This window comes from Pseudopodoces humilis, chromosome 1, assembly GCF_049639895.1.
Source record: "Pseudopodoces humilis isolate 2021_Gansu_Grassland_sample_001 chromosome 1, ASM4963989v1, whole genome shotgun sequence".
In the NCBI taxonomy this organism is placed as follows: Eukaryota; Metazoa; Chordata; class Aves; order Passeriformes; family Paridae; genus Pseudopodoces; species Pseudopodoces humilis.
The window spans coordinates 38,483,799-38,502,529 of NC_142200.1; the positions used below are offsets into that span (position 1 = coordinate 38,483,799).

General features: G+C 36.9%; 1 protein-coding gene across 1 annotated transcript in view; it reads right to left on the reverse strand.

The window, feature by feature from the left end:
• Window positions 1–18,731, reverse strand: part of RP1 (RP1 axonemal microtubule associated) — a 204,109-nt gene that overhangs the window by 12,833 nt on the left and 172,545 nt on the right. Inside the window, exons 50-54 of the mRNA XM_088065349.1 lie at window positions 17,435–17,583; window positions 4,622–4,829; window positions 2,992–3,051; window positions 2,507–2,685; window positions 1,740–1,962 (exon numbers count right to left, since the gene is read on the reverse strand). Of these exons, the coding sequence (XP_087921475.1) occupies window positions 1,740–1,962; window positions 2,507–2,685; window positions 2,992–3,051; window positions 4,622–4,829; window positions 17,435–17,583 (819 nt within the window). The remainder of the gene's footprint in view (window positions 1–1,739; window positions 1,963–2,506; window positions 2,686–2,991; window positions 3,052–4,621; window positions 4,830–17,434; window positions 17,584–18,731) is intronic.

The following is an 18,731-nucleotide window of genomic DNA, read 5'->3' on the forward strand; positions in this document are numbered from 1 at the left end:
AGCTGTATCTGAAATTTAACATCACTTGGCTTCTGGTTATGGCAAGTGTGATTAGCTGCTTTCCAGTCCAATTAATACAATACTGGTTTTTCTTTTAACTGAGAAAAAGGAGAAAATAAATTAGGTTTAGAAAGCTGTCAAAAAGCATATCTGATTTTCACAATAAATTGCAAGTAAATTTGCCTGTAAAAATCACTTTGAACTTCGCATGTGCCACCTGCTGTGGAGCTGCTTAAAGCTCTCTTGGACATAAATGGCAAAGATTTGGGGGAATCGCTGTCCTAGTTTTTTTTCTTCACTGGTTACAAATCCCTCCTTGAAGATATCTAAAGCATGGATGGAAAGAAATAAAAAACACTGAAATGAGCTATTTAATTTGTTTGTTCTTTTACCTAAACTTATAGAGAATATATATATTCCTTGTTTGTGATTTTTCATCTCTTGATTTCAGAATATTTACAAAGAATAAAAATATTATTAAAAAAAAAAAAAACAACAAAGAATGGGGAAGTTATTTTTTCAGCCAAGAGGTCAGTGATAGAGACAGAGCCAAGGTCACAAGGACTCCGGTCTCACTGCCCCTTTATCATCCATGCTGCATTTTTCTCTCCTCATTTCTGTGTGCTTATACCTGTATCCTGAATACTTCTGCATGTGACAGTGATAAGTCCTTTTCAAGGGGTGCACTCATGTGCTTTATGTTAATCTGAAGGTCCTCTTTGTTTCAGTCTTGGTGCAGGAGATGAAAACCATGGAGCCCTGTTCTGTACCCATACTGTGTAAGTGGTCAAGTGAAAATAACACCTCTAAGCAATATAAAATCTAAAGCCTAGATACAAACTTTAGATTTTCAATTGCAGGCAAATTATACAAAAAAACCCAAACCTCAATCTCTGTTACTTCTACTGAGATTATTTACATAATTTTGGATGCACTCAGAAACCTCACTGAAACTGGGCCATAAGCTCCAATCCAAAGTATGTGTAGTTCATTTTATGTCTACTTCAGCTCACTTTAGATGAGCTAATTTTTTTACCCAAATAATTATTTTATTTTTTTTTCTGCAGAAAACCCAGGCACAAATTACTTGAATATTAAGTATCATTATTTCATCTATTAATTAAGTTAGTATTTGTTCCATCATATGGCAGCATTCAGTAAGCATCACATTAGGGAACAGGATAGATTTTAGGTGAAAGGATTTCTTTTATTTTACTTAACCAAGGTGACAAATGTAAGAACTGTTCAGCTAATTTTAGGAGGCATAAATATTTGGAGTGTATAAAGGTAATAAAGCTGAAGCTTATATGTAGTTTTGAGCTGTTATTTACTGAGAATATTTGTTTGGAATGTGCAAACAAACAACAAAATCACTTAATAGTAAATGAGCTATAAAAAATCATGTTGTTAATGTCAGTAATATGAGCAGCTGAGGACTAAACAAAATAGGTTGGAAATATAATATTGCGAGAAAATGATATTTCTTATAAACTGCTCTTTGTAGCATATAATAATGATTCTGTACAATCAAGTGAATATTGCATTTCCCACTCTATGGCACAGAAATTAAGCTGAGTAGGTAATATTTTCCTTCATACATTTTAAATTCTTACTGAGTCTCCGTGAATCATTAAATAAAGACAATAAAAATTTCTGTTTTGATAAAGGTTTCTACTGTAATACCAGGACACGTTAACCTCCTGAACCACTCTACTGCTTTGAAATAGATTTATACCCACCAGAAAGTGCTTCTTTTAATGGCCACTGTATAGGCAATTCAATCCACCTGTCTCCATTTGGAGAAAGAGGAAGTGTTTTATTTATGGTGAGACTAAAGGTATCCAGGGTTGATGTGTTCTGTATTTTAAAGTGACAAAGAGACCGCTGGGATACGTTGTTTTCCAAACTCTGGAGACCAAGTCTCACTTTATAAAGCATTCCCAAATCAGATGGCAAATGTATCTAGGGATCAACAAAACAATGAGTTATCATCCAAACAGAGGAATACTGATAAATGCATAGGTAGTTTACAGGAAGAGAGGAAGCTGGCTCTGAAGGAATCAGCACAGCCCTGCACCTATTTACACCAGTCTTGGTGCTAAAAGTCCCATTCACTTCAAAAGCAGCAGAACCAGATCGGCTGTAGGCACTTAAGGACATTTTAGCTTTATCCTCTAGGGGCATTCATTGTAATTGTTCTATCAAATCCAAATTACATACGACAATGATTTCTAATGTGAATAAGTAATGTTAATGTCATTTAAAATTATATGCATTATTAACTATGACTATTTGTTGGGGAAAAAATAATATGCTTGATCATCATGAATTTGAGAAAGCCAGAAATTAAAAATGAAATCAGGCATGCAACTGAAAACTTCAGCTCTGATTTTCTTAAATACTTAAATAATAATACGTCAAATATTTACAGCACTACTTGATTATTTCTCTTTAAAGGGAAACTCAAGAAAAAATTAAATATAGGCAAATCTATATATTTTTTTACATCATATGTTATTTGGTTCTCAGTTTGATGATCCACTTTGTTTTCCATGGAAACTGGATTTGACTTGCCGTTGCTTCCATAAAAAACCATAACCATCTTGGATATATTTTCTGACAACTTTTCAAATTCTGATTTTGTTTCTTCTTGATGCTTTTTGAAATAAATTCTCCATTTGCCTTCTGAACAAATAAAATAAGGAAAATAAAAAGGAAAAAACATTAAGGATGTTTCTGTTTTCATATATTAACAAAGCTATCTGACATAAAATTTCTAAGACATGCTTTGTTCTACATGGGGAACATTATTTTATAAGCATGTCACCTGGATATTGAGCAGCTCCCCAAGTTTATTGACATTTTTTACTTAGAAAGGAGAAACTATTGTCAATACTAGTAAGCATAATGACATACTATGATGAAAATATTCTCATATCATTATTTCAGAACTGATTAATAAAACAGTCAATGTAATGACAGAAGCTATACCTGAATTCATTTGCTGTCTTCCTAAAGGCCAGGCAGATGTACTCCTCCTCTCCTGAACTTCTAATTTTAAAAAAAAGATCAAATTAATATTTTTGTTGAACAGTGTCTCTATGATAATAAAGGTCTGTATTCCTGTCTAGTGAGGGAATTGACTGAGCATTATATCATTTAGATTAAAGATTTAACTAGGAAATGTACAGTGTGATTTTCTATTTAAGCATCATCTAAATATCATCCCATTACATAAACTGTCTCTAGGGCTGGCTCTTTACTAGGAAAATGGTAGTAACATGAAGATTCAAATATTTTTTATTTTAAAGCATTTCTATTTCATTTGTACAATTTATGCTCTGGATGAATGAGCACTAATTGGATGTCTTTAATGCCCCTTCTAGAGGCTGGTGTTCCTCCCACAGATAATAGTCCCCATTGATTTCATCGGGATTTGGTATAGATCAAAGCTGCTTGTAAACACTAGGTAGTGACCTGAACCGAAAACAAGACTTCTTTTGAGTTCATAACCAAGATTGGATTTGCCAATTATTGTATTAAGAAACTCACAGGAACATTTGTCTAAATCAATGAAGTCTAGTAGAAACAGAACTAAATATTCCCTTTTTTTTTTTTTTCAGAGAAGTCCCACATACAAACTAAATTAAAGCTGAAATTATTTGCTTTTGCACACTAACAGTTTCCTCCTTTACTTTCTGTTTTCAAATGATCAGAAGCTAGAGATCATACAGCAGAGGAAATTGATTGAACTAGGATCTTCTTCAGCCTCGAGAGGCTATTGCTGGACAAGTGCCAGGAAATGCTCAGGGAGTTAGGAAGAAAAAAAAAACTAGAACATGTTTTGTAATCCAAGGACTCATCTCAGTCAATTAACTTCTCTGAGAGGCAGGAGAATAAATACATCTGTCTTAGAGATACACTCAGGCTTTGGTGCCTACTGATCTGGTTGCAGGGTGTTGCAGTTCCCCCCAGGGTGCACACCAGATTGTATTGAAATCCATGCTTGGATTGAAACCATGGCACAGGGAGGGAGGAAGGGAGGGAGGCTGTACATTCCCTTCCTGTCGTGACAAAGAGCCACAGGCAGTGGGGTCAACATTGCTCCTCTGTGGCCTGATTACTCACATGGTGTCAGTCAAAAGTATCTCCAGTTTCTGGCAAAAGCTGTCCAAACAGTGTAGCATAAAAAATGGAAATTAGTCATCTTGAATACAATGGAGACATTTTCACCACTGCTTAAGCAGAGTTTTCCCCACTTTTTTACCTCGTTTTCACTCTGACTAGCAAGTAATCGTTATTACAAGCTTAAAAAATATTTTGCAAGTGTAGAAGTAAGATTTGGAGAGGAAGGAATTTGTAAAAAGGAATAGGACAAATTTGTTGGCATTTACACCACTGAAAATCTGGAGTAAGAAAGCAAATATTATCCTCTGGCAAATAGTGGTTATTAAGTGGTACTAAAACACAAAGTGTTCAGACACACTAATTCCCTGTATAATGACAATGTTCTTCTGGAATATTTTAAATCACAATTTGTTTGTAGAAGCAAATCATATAGCTGCATTCTCCAGTTTGGAATGAATTTCTTAGTGGGTGATAGTTTGAAGATAGTGTTGACCTGTGGCGTCCAGAGTTACTGAGGCAGATCTTTTTCCATCACGTCTGTCTTTAAGCCATGTTTGAGCCATAAACAATGTTTCTGTCCCTGAAGATGCTGACTCTTTCACAATAATCTTCTCCAGAAGCCAGTCAGAGCCTCTCCCTTTTTCAACAACCATCCTTTGCAGAATACCAATATCCACTGCCTCCACTTGAAAAATATCCACCTGAAAAATTCAGAATCAGAAGTCATATGGAAACAGAACCATGTAACTAAATTATCAGTGTATTTTGAGGTATGAAAATTAGAAGAAAATCAGGATTTTTTTATTAATTCAATCAATACCAACAGAACCAGAGATTAAATGTTTAAACATGCTAAATGCCTACATTAAGAAGTATTTATTCCCTTTGTGGCTCTGCAATTTACAGCTAAACTACCTCTTTGCCCACACAGTTGCTTATCCTCACTTAATGAGAAATTTTCTTTCCCAAAATTGATGTTCAATGATCTACAGGGATTATATTTTAAACATATCTTACTCTCAACATAATAAACCCCAAGGGTTATTTCAGGAATGAAATACAGGGAATGGGAAGGGTAGAAATGAACATCACAAAAAGAATCTCTTAGGAAAGAATGACAAACTTGGTTCCAGATTTGGAATACCTTGTAGGATTAGTTTCAATATAAGTAATTGAATTTAAGGAAAAATATTAAATAAAAATATGTTGAAATAAGTTTTGCTATTCTCTCTCAGTTAAAAAAGCCACAATATTTTTACAACGTTTAGAACACTGAAGTAAGATTCCTAAAGGAAATTGTGATATATCAGACATTCAACGCTTTCGCAATATGTGATTTTGGCTTTTTGCGAGTGTTACACTTATTTCCTGTTTCCTTGATGGAAAAACAGTATCAAATTCTTGGCACAGACACTTTCCACATCTTTTGCTTTAAAGATTTATGAATTATCATCTCATTTCTACTGGGGTTGATAACTGTTAAAATCTAGTGCTATTTGTGATGGAATTTCCAGCAGGACTTAAAGATGCAAAGATGGTTTTGAAGGGACTAGGTAGCAATAATGATGAAAACACTTGAGTCATGAGAAGTCTTGAAGTCTTCCCGACGTAATTCGCACTGAAGTTGTTCTGCCAGAGCAAGAGGGCAGCAACCCTTATGCAGAGATGAAACAGAGAATAGCAGTTCTCTTGCTCCACCAATCACAGTTTCTTTCCTGGACAGGTTTTCCAGCTGAAGAACTGATGAAAGATTTGTGTCACAAAGATGAGCCTAACCAGCTTGCACCTTAATAAGACACAGCATAAGCTCAAATATTGAGCTTTAAATTGCAGATAATATATGACCATCCTCTTTAAAAAGATTCCACAGAAAGAGAAAAAAAAAAGAAATTTGTTCTTCAACTTTCATTTCTTGTTTTTCATTAATATCTGCGCATCTGCACAGGTGAATTTGAAAGTGCGTGTGTTTGTGAACCACACTATTAACAGTGTCCTAAAAATAATAACCTGTTACTGATTACTCTATAACTTCTAGAGAGAAAGGTCATATTAGTCAAAACTGCTCCAATGTACCACTTAATCATCACATCTGCATTATCACTCTTAAGTTACCATATAAAATGGGTAAATGAGACAATGATATTAAGGAAAGAAATAATCTGAAAGAGGACTTAAATAGCTGTACTTCCTCTCTAGGAGTCAAGGTTATCAGCGGCTTAGTGAATTTAACTGCAGAGCAAATACATTGGAATGGCTGAAATTCTAGATGGAGAGCAGAATTGCAGGAAGAGAGGCTCCTCTTAATGTTTCCCTTATCTAAATCAAAAATATTGAGGTTTAGTGTCAACACGACCATTTTATTTTATTACCTATTGGATTAATTTGATGATTGAATGCCATTGATTTGAACTCTTAATTTACCTTAATTGTGATATTAATTTGATCAGTCCTTTATTCCAGCTTTAATTGGATTGGTAAAGTTATACCATCATGCCTGAATAAAATGAATTTGTTACACTTATTAAATAAAATGTATTTAAAATACACACAGTTAGGAGATGACTGAAAAACACAGACTGAAGTAAGAAAAATACAGACCTCTGTGTCTGTCAATAATAAATTATTTTAAGTTCACAAAATGAGAAAATTTACCTAAAATTTCTGCTAGTTCTTGCAAATGATTATGCTTATATTAATGCATGATTGTTAAGGTTTTACCCCAGGCAGTATCCAACCTCCACAGAACTGCTCGCTCAGCCCCTCACCAGCAAGATGAAGGAGAGAATGAGAATGGTAAAAGCTAGAAAATTTGTGGGTTGAGATGAAGTTTAATAGAGAAAGCAACAGCCATACACACAAGGAGGGCAAAACAAGGAATTAATTCAGTGTTTCCCATGGGCAGGCAAGTGTTCAGCCATCCACAGGAGAGCAGGGCTCCAGCACTCGTAGCAGTGACGTGGGAAGACAAACACCATTACTCCAAATGTCTCTTTTCCTCCTTCTTGCCCCAGCTTTATATACTGAACATGATTCCACATGGTCTGGAATATCCCTTTGGTCAGTTGGGGTCACCTGTCCTGGCTGTGTCTCCTCCCACCCTCCCATGCACCCCCAGCCCCCCTCACCAGCGTGGCAGCACAAAAAGCAGAGAAGGCCTTGGCTCTGTGTGAGCCCTGCTGAGCAACAACAAAAACAGCTCTGAATTATCAACCCTGTGTTCAGCACAAACCCAGAACAGAACCTCATATAGCCACTGGGAAGAAAATTAATTCTACCCCAGCTGAAACACACACAATTATATTACTGCAAACACATGAGAAAGCTCTTGTCAGGTACTTGTTAGAATAATTTCTTTTTAAGTGAAAAGAGTTTTCCAGAAAATGACTAATTTAGTGGCATGATCATCAGCATCTCCAAAAAAATCTGTTGTCAGTCATCCACCCTTGGAAAGGAGATTTAGGAATATAGGAAAACTACAGACAATATTCTTCTGGGTTCTAGACTTGTGCTGTCTCCAGAAGGATAGTTGGGTCTGACTTGCACCAAGTTTGATGGTTAACAAACTCTTCGTATGCATTAACTTAATAAAGTTAATGACTTAATAAATCAGGGGTGGCATGTGCTATGGGTTATCTGAAAAAAAAAATTTAATGTTTGGTTTGTGTTAGATACACCACTTTATTATTTGTCAATGTGCCATTTTAACAAGCTCACTTTAGAGAATGCAAAATCTCAGAAATCCATGGTCAAATCTGCAGACTATTCAAACATCTAATAAACTGCAAGTTAAGGGACTATTAAATAGACTAGAAATTGTGCCATCTGGGGTAAACTCCCTTCACAGACAAGATTACATTCTCTCTTTATGTGTATATTTGAAAATCTACACAGTGTAATGAGCTTTATTGTAGTCAAGAGACCAAAAAAGAATAAAGAGCAGCAAGTATAATGGTTAGAGCTAAAAACAATTGGCTAGAGATAATTTATTTGCTAAATTTAATTCACTTTTCTCCTCTCAAGATCTCTGCAAACAGAGAGATTATGACATATATTTCATTCTAATTTCATGAAATTCAATTATTATTAACAATTTAGCTAATATTTTTGTAGATTCATCTAAAACCATGGATTAGACATAAAATTTTCTTAATACTCAAGCTGTTGACAGGTCTTGTATGTCACAAGATACTCTATCTTTTATTTGACTTACAGAAGGGGACCTTCTAAATTACTAGAGGGTTAATTCTTCTGCAAAAAGAGAAAGAGGAAGGAAGGAAATACACAGAAGGTAAGCAAACCTATAGAATATGAAATTTATCTTTATAATTTTCCTCTAGGAAAAAAATGTTAATTGTTTTTCAGTCACTACTAGCAAATTAGGTTTGAACGGAGAAAAGTCACCTTAAATAATGATAATAATACATACTGTCTAATTCAGCAGAGCTTATATTGAATTTTCTCAGAATAACATTAAAGCAATTTGTATGTATGTACAGCCCACTAAATTTTCTTAATTAACATTGCCTGGAGAAAGAAAGATATTTTCCCAGTCTGAGCACCTAAGAGTGACAACAGTAGAGCCATATATCCTCTGTGACCCAGAAGAGCTGCCCTAGCAAAACCAGAATCAATACTTTTCATACTTGTCCAAGAAAATAAGGACTAAAAAATTCCTTTATAACAATAATTCCAGCAATCCTTTCAGAATATTTGAAGTTTGGGCTTTTTCTTAACTATTTTTCATATTTTCTTCAAATGTTTCTTTATTTTCCTGAGAGCCATGCATTTTGAGCCTTTTCTTTGAATCTATGACCCAGTTTATTATGACTTTATTCGGTACTCTTCTGTGTCAGAGCTGGCAACATATCACTGTCTGCAGCAGCTGCAATAGCTCTTGTAACAGAAGCATTTGAACAGTCACTGTGCAATATTTACCTTTAGAAATGCCAATCATTTTACAGGCTTGGTATTGAGACTTGATGGTTGGTTAATGACGATATTCCCAGAAGAACTGAAATTGGCAAGTCAAGACACACCATATGCTTCATTTCATCAACCTGTATGTACAAGTGATTTCCCATACTGCTAATGTTAGTATCATTTTAATAGGCTTTTATTGGAAAAGGAGTCAGAGTGTCTAGATAAAGGACCTTTTCTATTAAGCTTAGCAAACCTATTGATTTGCTGCCTGATTATTTTGATCTCACTTGTTAATCTGGAGAACTCCACTGAAAACAAAGGAGTTTTAACAGAGGCAGGCAAAATAAAGGTGGCCCCTGTAACACTGAGCACAATCAGAAACAGTGTGCAAACATTCCTGGAAAAGAAGAAAAAAAATTACTTTTTTCCTTTATGAGCTCTTCCAGTTGTGCTGAACAGAACCTCTCCACCCTGTCCCAGATGCTTGTCACATCACTACCTTCTCCTAGATGGATGTAATCACTTTTTTAGTTGTGCCAGGACAACAACAAAAGCAGCACCACAAATATTTTACCAAGATAGACCAGGTGAAAAAGCCCAAATCACTAATGATATTAACTGTTCTAACTAAATAAACGTTTGGACAGAGCAAATTATGTCACTGTGGCAGCAGACTTGAGAGGTGGAAATATTGGGTGGCACTGGTAGCAGTACTGTCTTGGCTCAGCTCAGTGGAAGGATGAACAGTGCCTCTGACTGTGCCCTCACTGCCTTGTGGTGTTCTGTACAAATGCTTCTTTAAAAACAGGGGTTTTCATGCATCCAAAGAAGCCGACTCCGAATTTCCTTGTAGACTTGCACTTTTGCAAGCATACTTTTGTATTATGTTAAATTCTGAGCTATAAATTCATTGAAAATTTTTATCTCTGCACAAAAACAGTAGATTATAATGAGTGAATCATTAGAGGTTTCTGATAACCCACATTTATCATAGTTTATCAATCCTCAACAAGATTAGTGAAGGATCTGTGAAAGAATAGGGGTAGTAAAAAAACACAATTTATTTGCTCTGCACTGATCTTCTGTTAATAAGCTTACTATAACTGGAAAGAAATATTTTTGAAACAAGATTGCTATGCAAAAAACAGCAACAAGAATAAGAAGGAATAGGGGCATCTTATAATGATCAGTAACTATGACCATTCTGCTAACTAGTTAAAGACATTTCAATCACATTCATTAAGTAAAATATATTAAATAAGATGCAAAAGGACTTTTTTCCTTTAATAAAATGCAAAAGGACTGTGGCTGATGATACATAGATCAGTGTCACCAGCCACATCCAAAGCTGTAATCATAAATTATATCAAACAAAAAAGATCTGAAAATGAAACCAAAACAACAACAAAACACAAACAAATAAAACAGCCTTCACTTTGGACAGATTCAATCCCATCTGATGCAGCCTGATTGTTGGATTCATTTAATAACAGTCCAAGTCTGAGATCTGGTTTAACAGGCAAAAAAATAGGATGAATCTAATTTTCTTCAGCCTCAGTAATGCATGTCATTGTATAATATTTTGATTAAGACACTATAATCAAATATAATAACAGAATAATAAAATGCCTAACTTGTATGTCTCCAAAGCTGTAAAAAGAGAATATTTTCAAGCACATTTCATTGCAGTGGAGCCAGTTAATAAGCTTATGCTCTTTAGTATTTCCATGATTTATCTGGAAGAAAACAAGATTTCAAAGATTATGCAAATAAAATCTCCAGTTATGACACTTGAAGAAGTAGGGTGCTAAATTGAAGAGGGCTCTGAAAAGATTTGTGAGAGTTGATAAATCACTGGAAAGAGCCTTCCTTTCAGTTAATCAAGCAGAATAATCTATTTAACTTGTCAAAGACACATGATTTTCTTATTGTCATAAATACTGTCAAAGGCAGTAGAAGTTTGGTGTAAGAGAGCTATCCAAATTAGTAGTCAAAAGTGTGACAAAGTTCAGTTCCTAGAAGTTAAAGTTTGACAAATTTAGACAGAAAATAGTGTGACTGTCTAAAGAAAAAAAAAACTATCCTTGAGTTTTGGAACAACTTTCCATCTAGATTTAAACTTCATCACTGGTTGCCATTCATTTGGAGTTAGAGATACTTTCTAAACAATTGAATTGAATTGAATTTAGTTCTTGCTGCATTGATGAAAATGATTGAATATTTTATTTCCTGAAAAATGCACACCTGTATTAACCATAACTATTTTAAGATTTTTTTATAAATCTAGCTAATAAATTTAGCATAATTTTACTTTAAAATTACCTTGTTTATCAAAACCCTGAAATGAACAGGGTTCATTTCATACCCAACTTGGCCTATCTAAAATAAGTCTATATAATAAGACAATTTCCTGCAAAGAAAACAGCAGATACTCTCTGAGGTTAACTAATTTCATTTTAAGATAAATGTCCAAATGAAGAGAGAAGATAACCATTACTCCCTTTCTGCAGCAGATGCTTAAGCCATCATGTTAGAACAAATGTGTATAATACAGGCAAGTAAAACTAAGTGAGATACATTTCAGCTTTAGAAATGTCACTTATGTGATTTATTTTTAAGATCTATATAGACAGAATGAAGTACTCCCCTCTTGCATTTAATTTTAGCGTTAATTAATTTTGCCCAGTTTTTTTGCGACAAAGTTTTACATGTTTTCTCACCCTGCAAGAATATGTCATGAAACCAAAATTAATTACTCACACAGCTCTAAACATTGGCCAGTGCTGCATAGGCAAGCTGGGTGATTGCAATGGGATGTTCTGACTGTCCCTTATAAATCTCTCAGTGACTGTTACCGCTGACTGGGAAATGCCATCCTGGAGGTACCAGTGAGAACTTCACATGACTCAGGTATTTGCTGCTGTCTCCTAGGATTGTATAAAGCTTTAGTAATGTTCTTTCTGCATTTCTCCTCGCAGTTTCTGCCAACCTTCACCAGTCTTTCCTTCACCATGGTGGTATTCCATATTTTCCTAGTTCCCATCTGATTAATCCTTCTGCTCAATGGATTTAAACGTGGTGCAACCAAAATTAGCAGTCAAGTGGCCAAGGTGAGCCGCTCTGGTGCTGGCACAATCATCAGCTGAACACTGCAGTGTGGTACCCAGGGGATCTTCCCAAAGGAACCTCAGGGGCAGCAGGGAGAGCCCCCCAGGAGCCCGCAGCTTGTGCCACAGAAGTGACAGGACGCAGGGGCAGAAGCAATGGTGGCCAAGCTCTCCCTGTGTACAGAAGAAGCCCTGAGGGAGTGCAATCAACCAGGAGTGCCACAAACAGGCTGAGGTTAGGTTGAGGTACTGCCATCTTTGCCTCAGTCTCTAAGACTTTTGTATTCATCCAGCCCCCCGAGATGCAAAACAGAGACAAGGAGCAGAACGAAGCCCCTGCAATCCAAGGGGAAAGGACCAGCAACCTGCTACAGCACACAAACACACATATGGGGCTGGATGGGATTCACCTCAGGGTACCTAGGGAGCTGGCAGAAGTGCTCACCAAGCCTCTTTCCATCATTTACAGGCAGTCCCAGCTAACTGGACAGGTTCCAGTTGACTGAAAATTAGCAAATGTAACATCCCTCTACAAAAAGGGTCAGAAAGAGGATCCAGAGAACTACAGGCCTGACCTAGGTGCCAGGAAGGTCATGGCACAGATCACCTCGAGTACCATCACACAACACACACAAGACAATCAGGGGACCAGGCTCAGCCATCATGGCTTTTTGAAAGGCAGGTCCTGCTTGATCAGCCTGATCTTCTATGACAGAGTGACCTGCTTAGTGAATGAAGGAAAGGCTGTGAAAGTTGTTTAGCAGGACTTTAAGAAAATCTTTGATACAATTTCCCACAGCATTGTCCTGGAGTAAAAGGTTGCTTGTGGCTTGGATGGGTGCACTCTTCTCTGGGTAAAATCTGTCTGTATGGCCAGGCCCAGGGAGTGGTGGTGAAGGGAGTTAAATCCAGCTGGTGGCTGGTCACTACTGGCATTCCCCAGGGCTTAGCACTGTGGCCAGTCCTGTTTAATATCTTTATTGATGATTTGGATGAGGGGATCGAGAGCACCGTCAGTCAGTCTGAGGAACACCACCAAGTCAGGTGAGAGTGTTGATCTGCTGGAGGACAGAAAGGCTCTGCAAAGGGACCTGGACAGGCTGGATCAAGAGGCCAAGGCCAACTGCATGAGGTACAGCAAGGCCAAGTACCAGGTCTTGCACCTGGGTCTCAAAAACCCCATGCAATGCTACAGGAATGGGCAAGAGTGGCTGGAAATCTGCCTGGTGGAAAAGATGCCTGGAGGCTCTGGTTGACAGCTGCTGAACATGAGCCAGTGTGTGCCCAGGTGGCCAAGGCAGCCAAAGGCATCCTGGTCTGTATCAGCAATAGTGTGGCCAGCAGGAGCAGGGCAGTGATTATCACCCTGTACTCGGCACTGCTGAGGCCACCTTGAATCCAGTGTTCAGTTTTGGGCCCTTCTCTACAAGAAAGACACTGAGGTGCTGGAGCAAGTCCAGAGAAGGACAATGAAGTTGGTAAAGGGTCTGGAGCAGAAATCCTATGAGGAGCAACTGACAGAACTGGGGGTATTTAGCCTGGAGAAAAGGAAGCTTAGAGGAGACCTGATTGTTTCTACGACTGCCTGAAAGGAGGGAGTCTGGGGAGGGGAGGTTGGTTGCAACCAGGTTGGGGTTGGTCTCTTCTCCCAGGTAACAAGACACAGGATAAGAGGAAAGTACTTTGAATTGCACCTGGGGAGGTTTAGATTGAATATTTGGAAAAATTTCTTTATTGAAATTATTGTCAAGCATTGGAACAGGCTGCCCAGGGAAGCATATAGTCAGGGACCCGGTTCAATAGTGGACTTAGCAGTGCTGGGTCAATGGTTGGACTCAGTCTCTTAAAGGTCTCCTCCAACCTAAACAATTCTATGATTCTATGATGACCAGATTGATTTAGTGCTCATTTCTGTATAACAGTAACTTGGCCAACAGCCTACCACTGTGATTAATACATTTGGATCAATGACATTTGGCAACTCTTTAATCATTATGTCAGGCATGCTTTCCATAAGAGAAGGTTTTTCTGCAGTCACAAAATAGCAGCACTGTCAATGTGATGGGATGTGGACATTACTGGCTTACTACTTGTAACCTCAGGACACTGCCCCACATTCTGATTCTTCTAGGTGTATCCTGGCACACATAGACCTTTTCCTGAAGTTTTTTTTTAAATTGTCAGTGCTCAATATGTGAGTACTGAAACTGAACACCAACAGTCACCTCTCAGTGAAAATTTTTGTATGTGCTGCAGTTACCATGGCACCAACCTGAGCAGTTGATGTCTAAATATAGGGCAGGATAAAGACTATATATTTTCAAATACTAATAGAACGAAGCAAAAATTTTCAGAGAATTTAGTGCTTCCGTAATGTGGAGTACTTAAAATACTGGCCAATTTCATAAAACCTAGATTAAAATACTTAAGTATCAGCCATAACATATTCAGTGTAATTTACTGGTTTTAATGGAACTGATCTGACAAAAAACCCACATTCTCAAAGAGGAAATTTTTGGATAGCTCACAGCCATATGACAGACAGAGCATACAGCAAGTCTGTCAAAGGCCATATAAAGAAGCATCAAGAATTGCATTTGCTGAAAAATGTTGCGTGACAGAAGCAGCATGGAGATACCGTAAGGATTTTACACAACTGGGTCCTGGTTTTCACAGAACATCTGCACGGGGTATACTTGGTTCAAGAAAATGCTCATAAGCAAGTAACATCTATCAGGCTTAAACTGACTCACAAATCATGAATAAATACTATCAGGATTTCATGAAAGCTGAACTGCATGAAGAAGTGTGCTGAGATTGCATCTGTCCTCACAGCTTTTAGGAGAACACCAAACAAGGCATCAGTGTCATAGCAATTTGAAAGGCTATGGTTCTTGCAGGACAAGTCCTCACACTCATTTGTATGAGTAGATCAGCAGAAGCTCAGCTCTCAACAGTGGCAGCACTGCCCTCTCGGGGGTGAGCTACAGGGCTTTACTGGTGAATTTATAATATCATGCACACTACTTTACCTACAAGTTCTCACATGGTCTCACAGGTGTAAGGACTTTGAAAAGACACAAAGCAACCTTTCAGATATAAGATGCTAATTCACTCTTTTACTATCATGTGACTTAGCCAGTGAAAATAAAAAACCTGTTAAATGAGAGAATAATATCTCCAAACCACTGCAAACTTTCCTGAATATTTAAACATTTCTGTGTATTTCTGCATAGCTAAACTGTTGCTTGTAACAGCCCTGACATTCTGTGAGACTAACACCATATTTTGATGTGATTTCCAACAGAAACACTGTTCCAGTTCACTAGCTGTTACTGTATAGTCAGGGGAAAAATTATTGCAAGGAAAAGCACATTTGAAAATGTCAGAATAACTGTTAAGATTCCGAATGCAAATTCTGCCTGTTATACTCCAAATCCCCTAAACCACCAAGTGCAGACTCTCTGACTGCAGGGGTGCTTGGCACAATATGTGATTGGGCTGGTATAGAAAGAGACATTCTACACTTGAGAGTCTTTTTGGAGATTACTTTTAAAGGGAAGAAAACATTGGGAAATTTCCAAAATAAAACAAAACAAAATACTGCTGCATAGGCATGAGCCTTTCTTGCAGAATAATTTTATACTTTCCAATTAACCAAATACCTTTACTTTCACTGAACAAAGAGTGAATCAAGACTTTTATGTGTTGCTCTATTACTTATCTACAAGCAATTTCTTTTTAGAGCCGAAAATACTCCTGAGCTGATATCTATATTTAGAAATATAAGAATACTGTGTTATATTCACACACTGCTCCTATAAAATGTCAAATAAATAATGAAGAGATGGCTACATGCCAGATCTGCATCTTATTCTGTAAGAGAGAAAAATTCTGAGCTAAACTGAAGTAAATGCAAATACTGTAAAAGTACCCTTCAGGTTATAAATCTTTGTGGCTCACTTCTGCTTTCTTAGTCAACATTTCTAGATGTGCATCCCTAGTTCCTCTTCATTAAAAACTACCAGTCTAGAAGTCAGATTGCTCACTTGTGGGACTATGATTTAAGGAGAAATCCAGTAAAATTTATATTAAAGTAGCTTACTTCATGAGGACAAAAGGACTGCAGATTTAAAATTCAGTTAAATCAGATTATCAGTAAACCTTAATCTGAACTTCAGCATTAGGGAAGACAAATGTGACTTTATCAACACTAAGTAGCCTTACCCACAGTATTTAATTCCTTAAAAATAAAGCTCTAAACTCTCCAACTTTTCTTATGAATAAGTATTTCAAGCAGGTGAAATCCAGCAATACAGTACCTACTTTCAATTCCCACTGAATTGACGAGGCTGGGGGTAGTTAGGAGATGAGCTCCTCCTGATCACATACCATGTCTCTGCTTTGGCTAGCAGTCTAGGTTGATTTGGAAGTTTGCATCCTTAGAGAAACTCTCATATTTTTGGCAGCCAACACCAACAGAAGAAAATAACTTACTGGTTGCAAGGCACTGGTGGATTTTTTTTTCTAAAGTTTAATTAGTCCAACATGAATTTTCAGATTTTTTTTTTTCTGGATCTTTATAAAATTGTTTCAATCCTCAAATTTGTTTTCAAAAAGCAGCCAGAGTAAATACAAGAAACATGTTTATTCCATGTTTAAAATATCTTGTGATCTTTTCAGCTGAAAATTTCACTCCCACTGTCCAGAATTTCCAGCAGACACAAGGTTTTATGTCAAAGACATGCATTTTGCTGTAAATCTACCCATCTTTCTACAGCACATTTAGTACTCCAATTTCCCTCCAATTTCTGCTTATACTGACAATGTATCAAGGAAATACATCTCTGGCAGTAATACTGGACTTTGACTGGTTTATGTCTGTGAGCTACAAGACTCCTGCACAGACCCTCTTGGTACACCTCAGAAAACTATAGATGCTAGTGTCTGACAGTCTGGAGAGAGACCAAGAGCCAGACTGAGGGGTAGGAAGTAAAAATCAGGGAAAGATACCATAGCCTGAAGAATGGCATGGCAGAACAGAAGTATTAAAATTTGAATATAAATGCCCTTGATATAGTCACTTTATTAGTTGTCAGTATTGTTAGCATCAGCTGCATAAGTATTGGTATTTCCCATTTAAGGTAGAGATATTGGTTGACACACAATCACAGAGAGCTGTAAACTGGACTTTGTAGACTTCTCTATTCCTCCTAAATCCACATTAATTGGACTGGGTTCTAAAAGTGAAAAATATCTTGCAGAACTTTTAAGTTTACCTTTCCTTTAGTAAAATTTTCATCTCCTTTCCTAGTTAACTTTCTTCTCCCAGTATCTCCCAAGGAGCCTTGCAGTATGACATACACATCTGAATCTGTGCCTGACCCAGGGGTAGCTCCTGTGGTGATGTGGAGAACATAGACTTTCACTGTGGGGAAAAAGAGATCTAAGGTTTACCAAAACAAAACCAGTTTAAACATATATTATTTAATAAATTACTTCTATTGTATTTTAATTTTTCATCCTATCTGGAGTGATCAGAAGACCAAAATATATTGTAATGCTTGGAAAAAGCACATAGATGCATTGTAATTAGAATTTAAGAGCAACTATTATAAAGAATAATAAGCTAAATAATTTGAGTGGGCCTAAAACACAGGCAGAAGAAAAAAAATTAAAATAAACACATGAAAAGTTGGTATAAAAGCTGTAAATAATACTCTATGACCTCTTGTATGTATTTAAATACATGACACTCCAACGAAAAGGTTCTTAGGCTATGGATGATACTAAATCACTCAACAAGTATATCTATGCTCAGAGCCTCATGGAGTTCAAACAAAGCTGGACTCTGGCAGGAAGAAATCAACTTTTGCATTTCCTCTGGATCATGGTCCAGTCAGTGGCTGTCCACTCTGCACTGTACCAGTTGAAGTTACTGGCCTGAGGAGAGGAAATGAGAGAGCACACAGTGTGAACACACAGACCTTCAGCTGAGCACTCCTTGAAAGGCTGCTAATGTAAAATACCTGTTTGTACTCCCAGAGAAGTGCATAACACACTGGCCCCTAAAATAAGAAAGAAATCACATCCCCAAAACATTCAGTTGAAAGGGAGAATAAAATGTAGGGAGGGGTAAAGAAAAAGTAGCTGTCTTCATGCTAAATGCTCCTCAGAAAAAAAGGGCAGCATTTTTAATGATTTAAATAACTGTGTTCTTCCAGAAAGAAATAAATCTAAGAAATATTTAAAAGCAAAGAACTTTACCAGTGAATTTCCCATCAATACTTTCTCAAATTCATATTCATGAAGCTTCTGCCTAAGTGCTTTATTTGATACTAACTTCGAAAGCACAGCAAAAGGAACAAGAATATACAGATTACTTCTGTGCTTGATCTAAACCCTTAACTCCTGGAGTTGCCTAGGATATTATCATGGTAGAATATTCATTTAGGATAAGAGCTCTTCCATTCTTCTCTAGCTTTGGTTATAGAACCTTGTAAGAAATACAGAACAAACTAAAAATATCAAGTCTTGAGGGGACCAAGGCACAACTCTGATGGAGTTTAATGATGT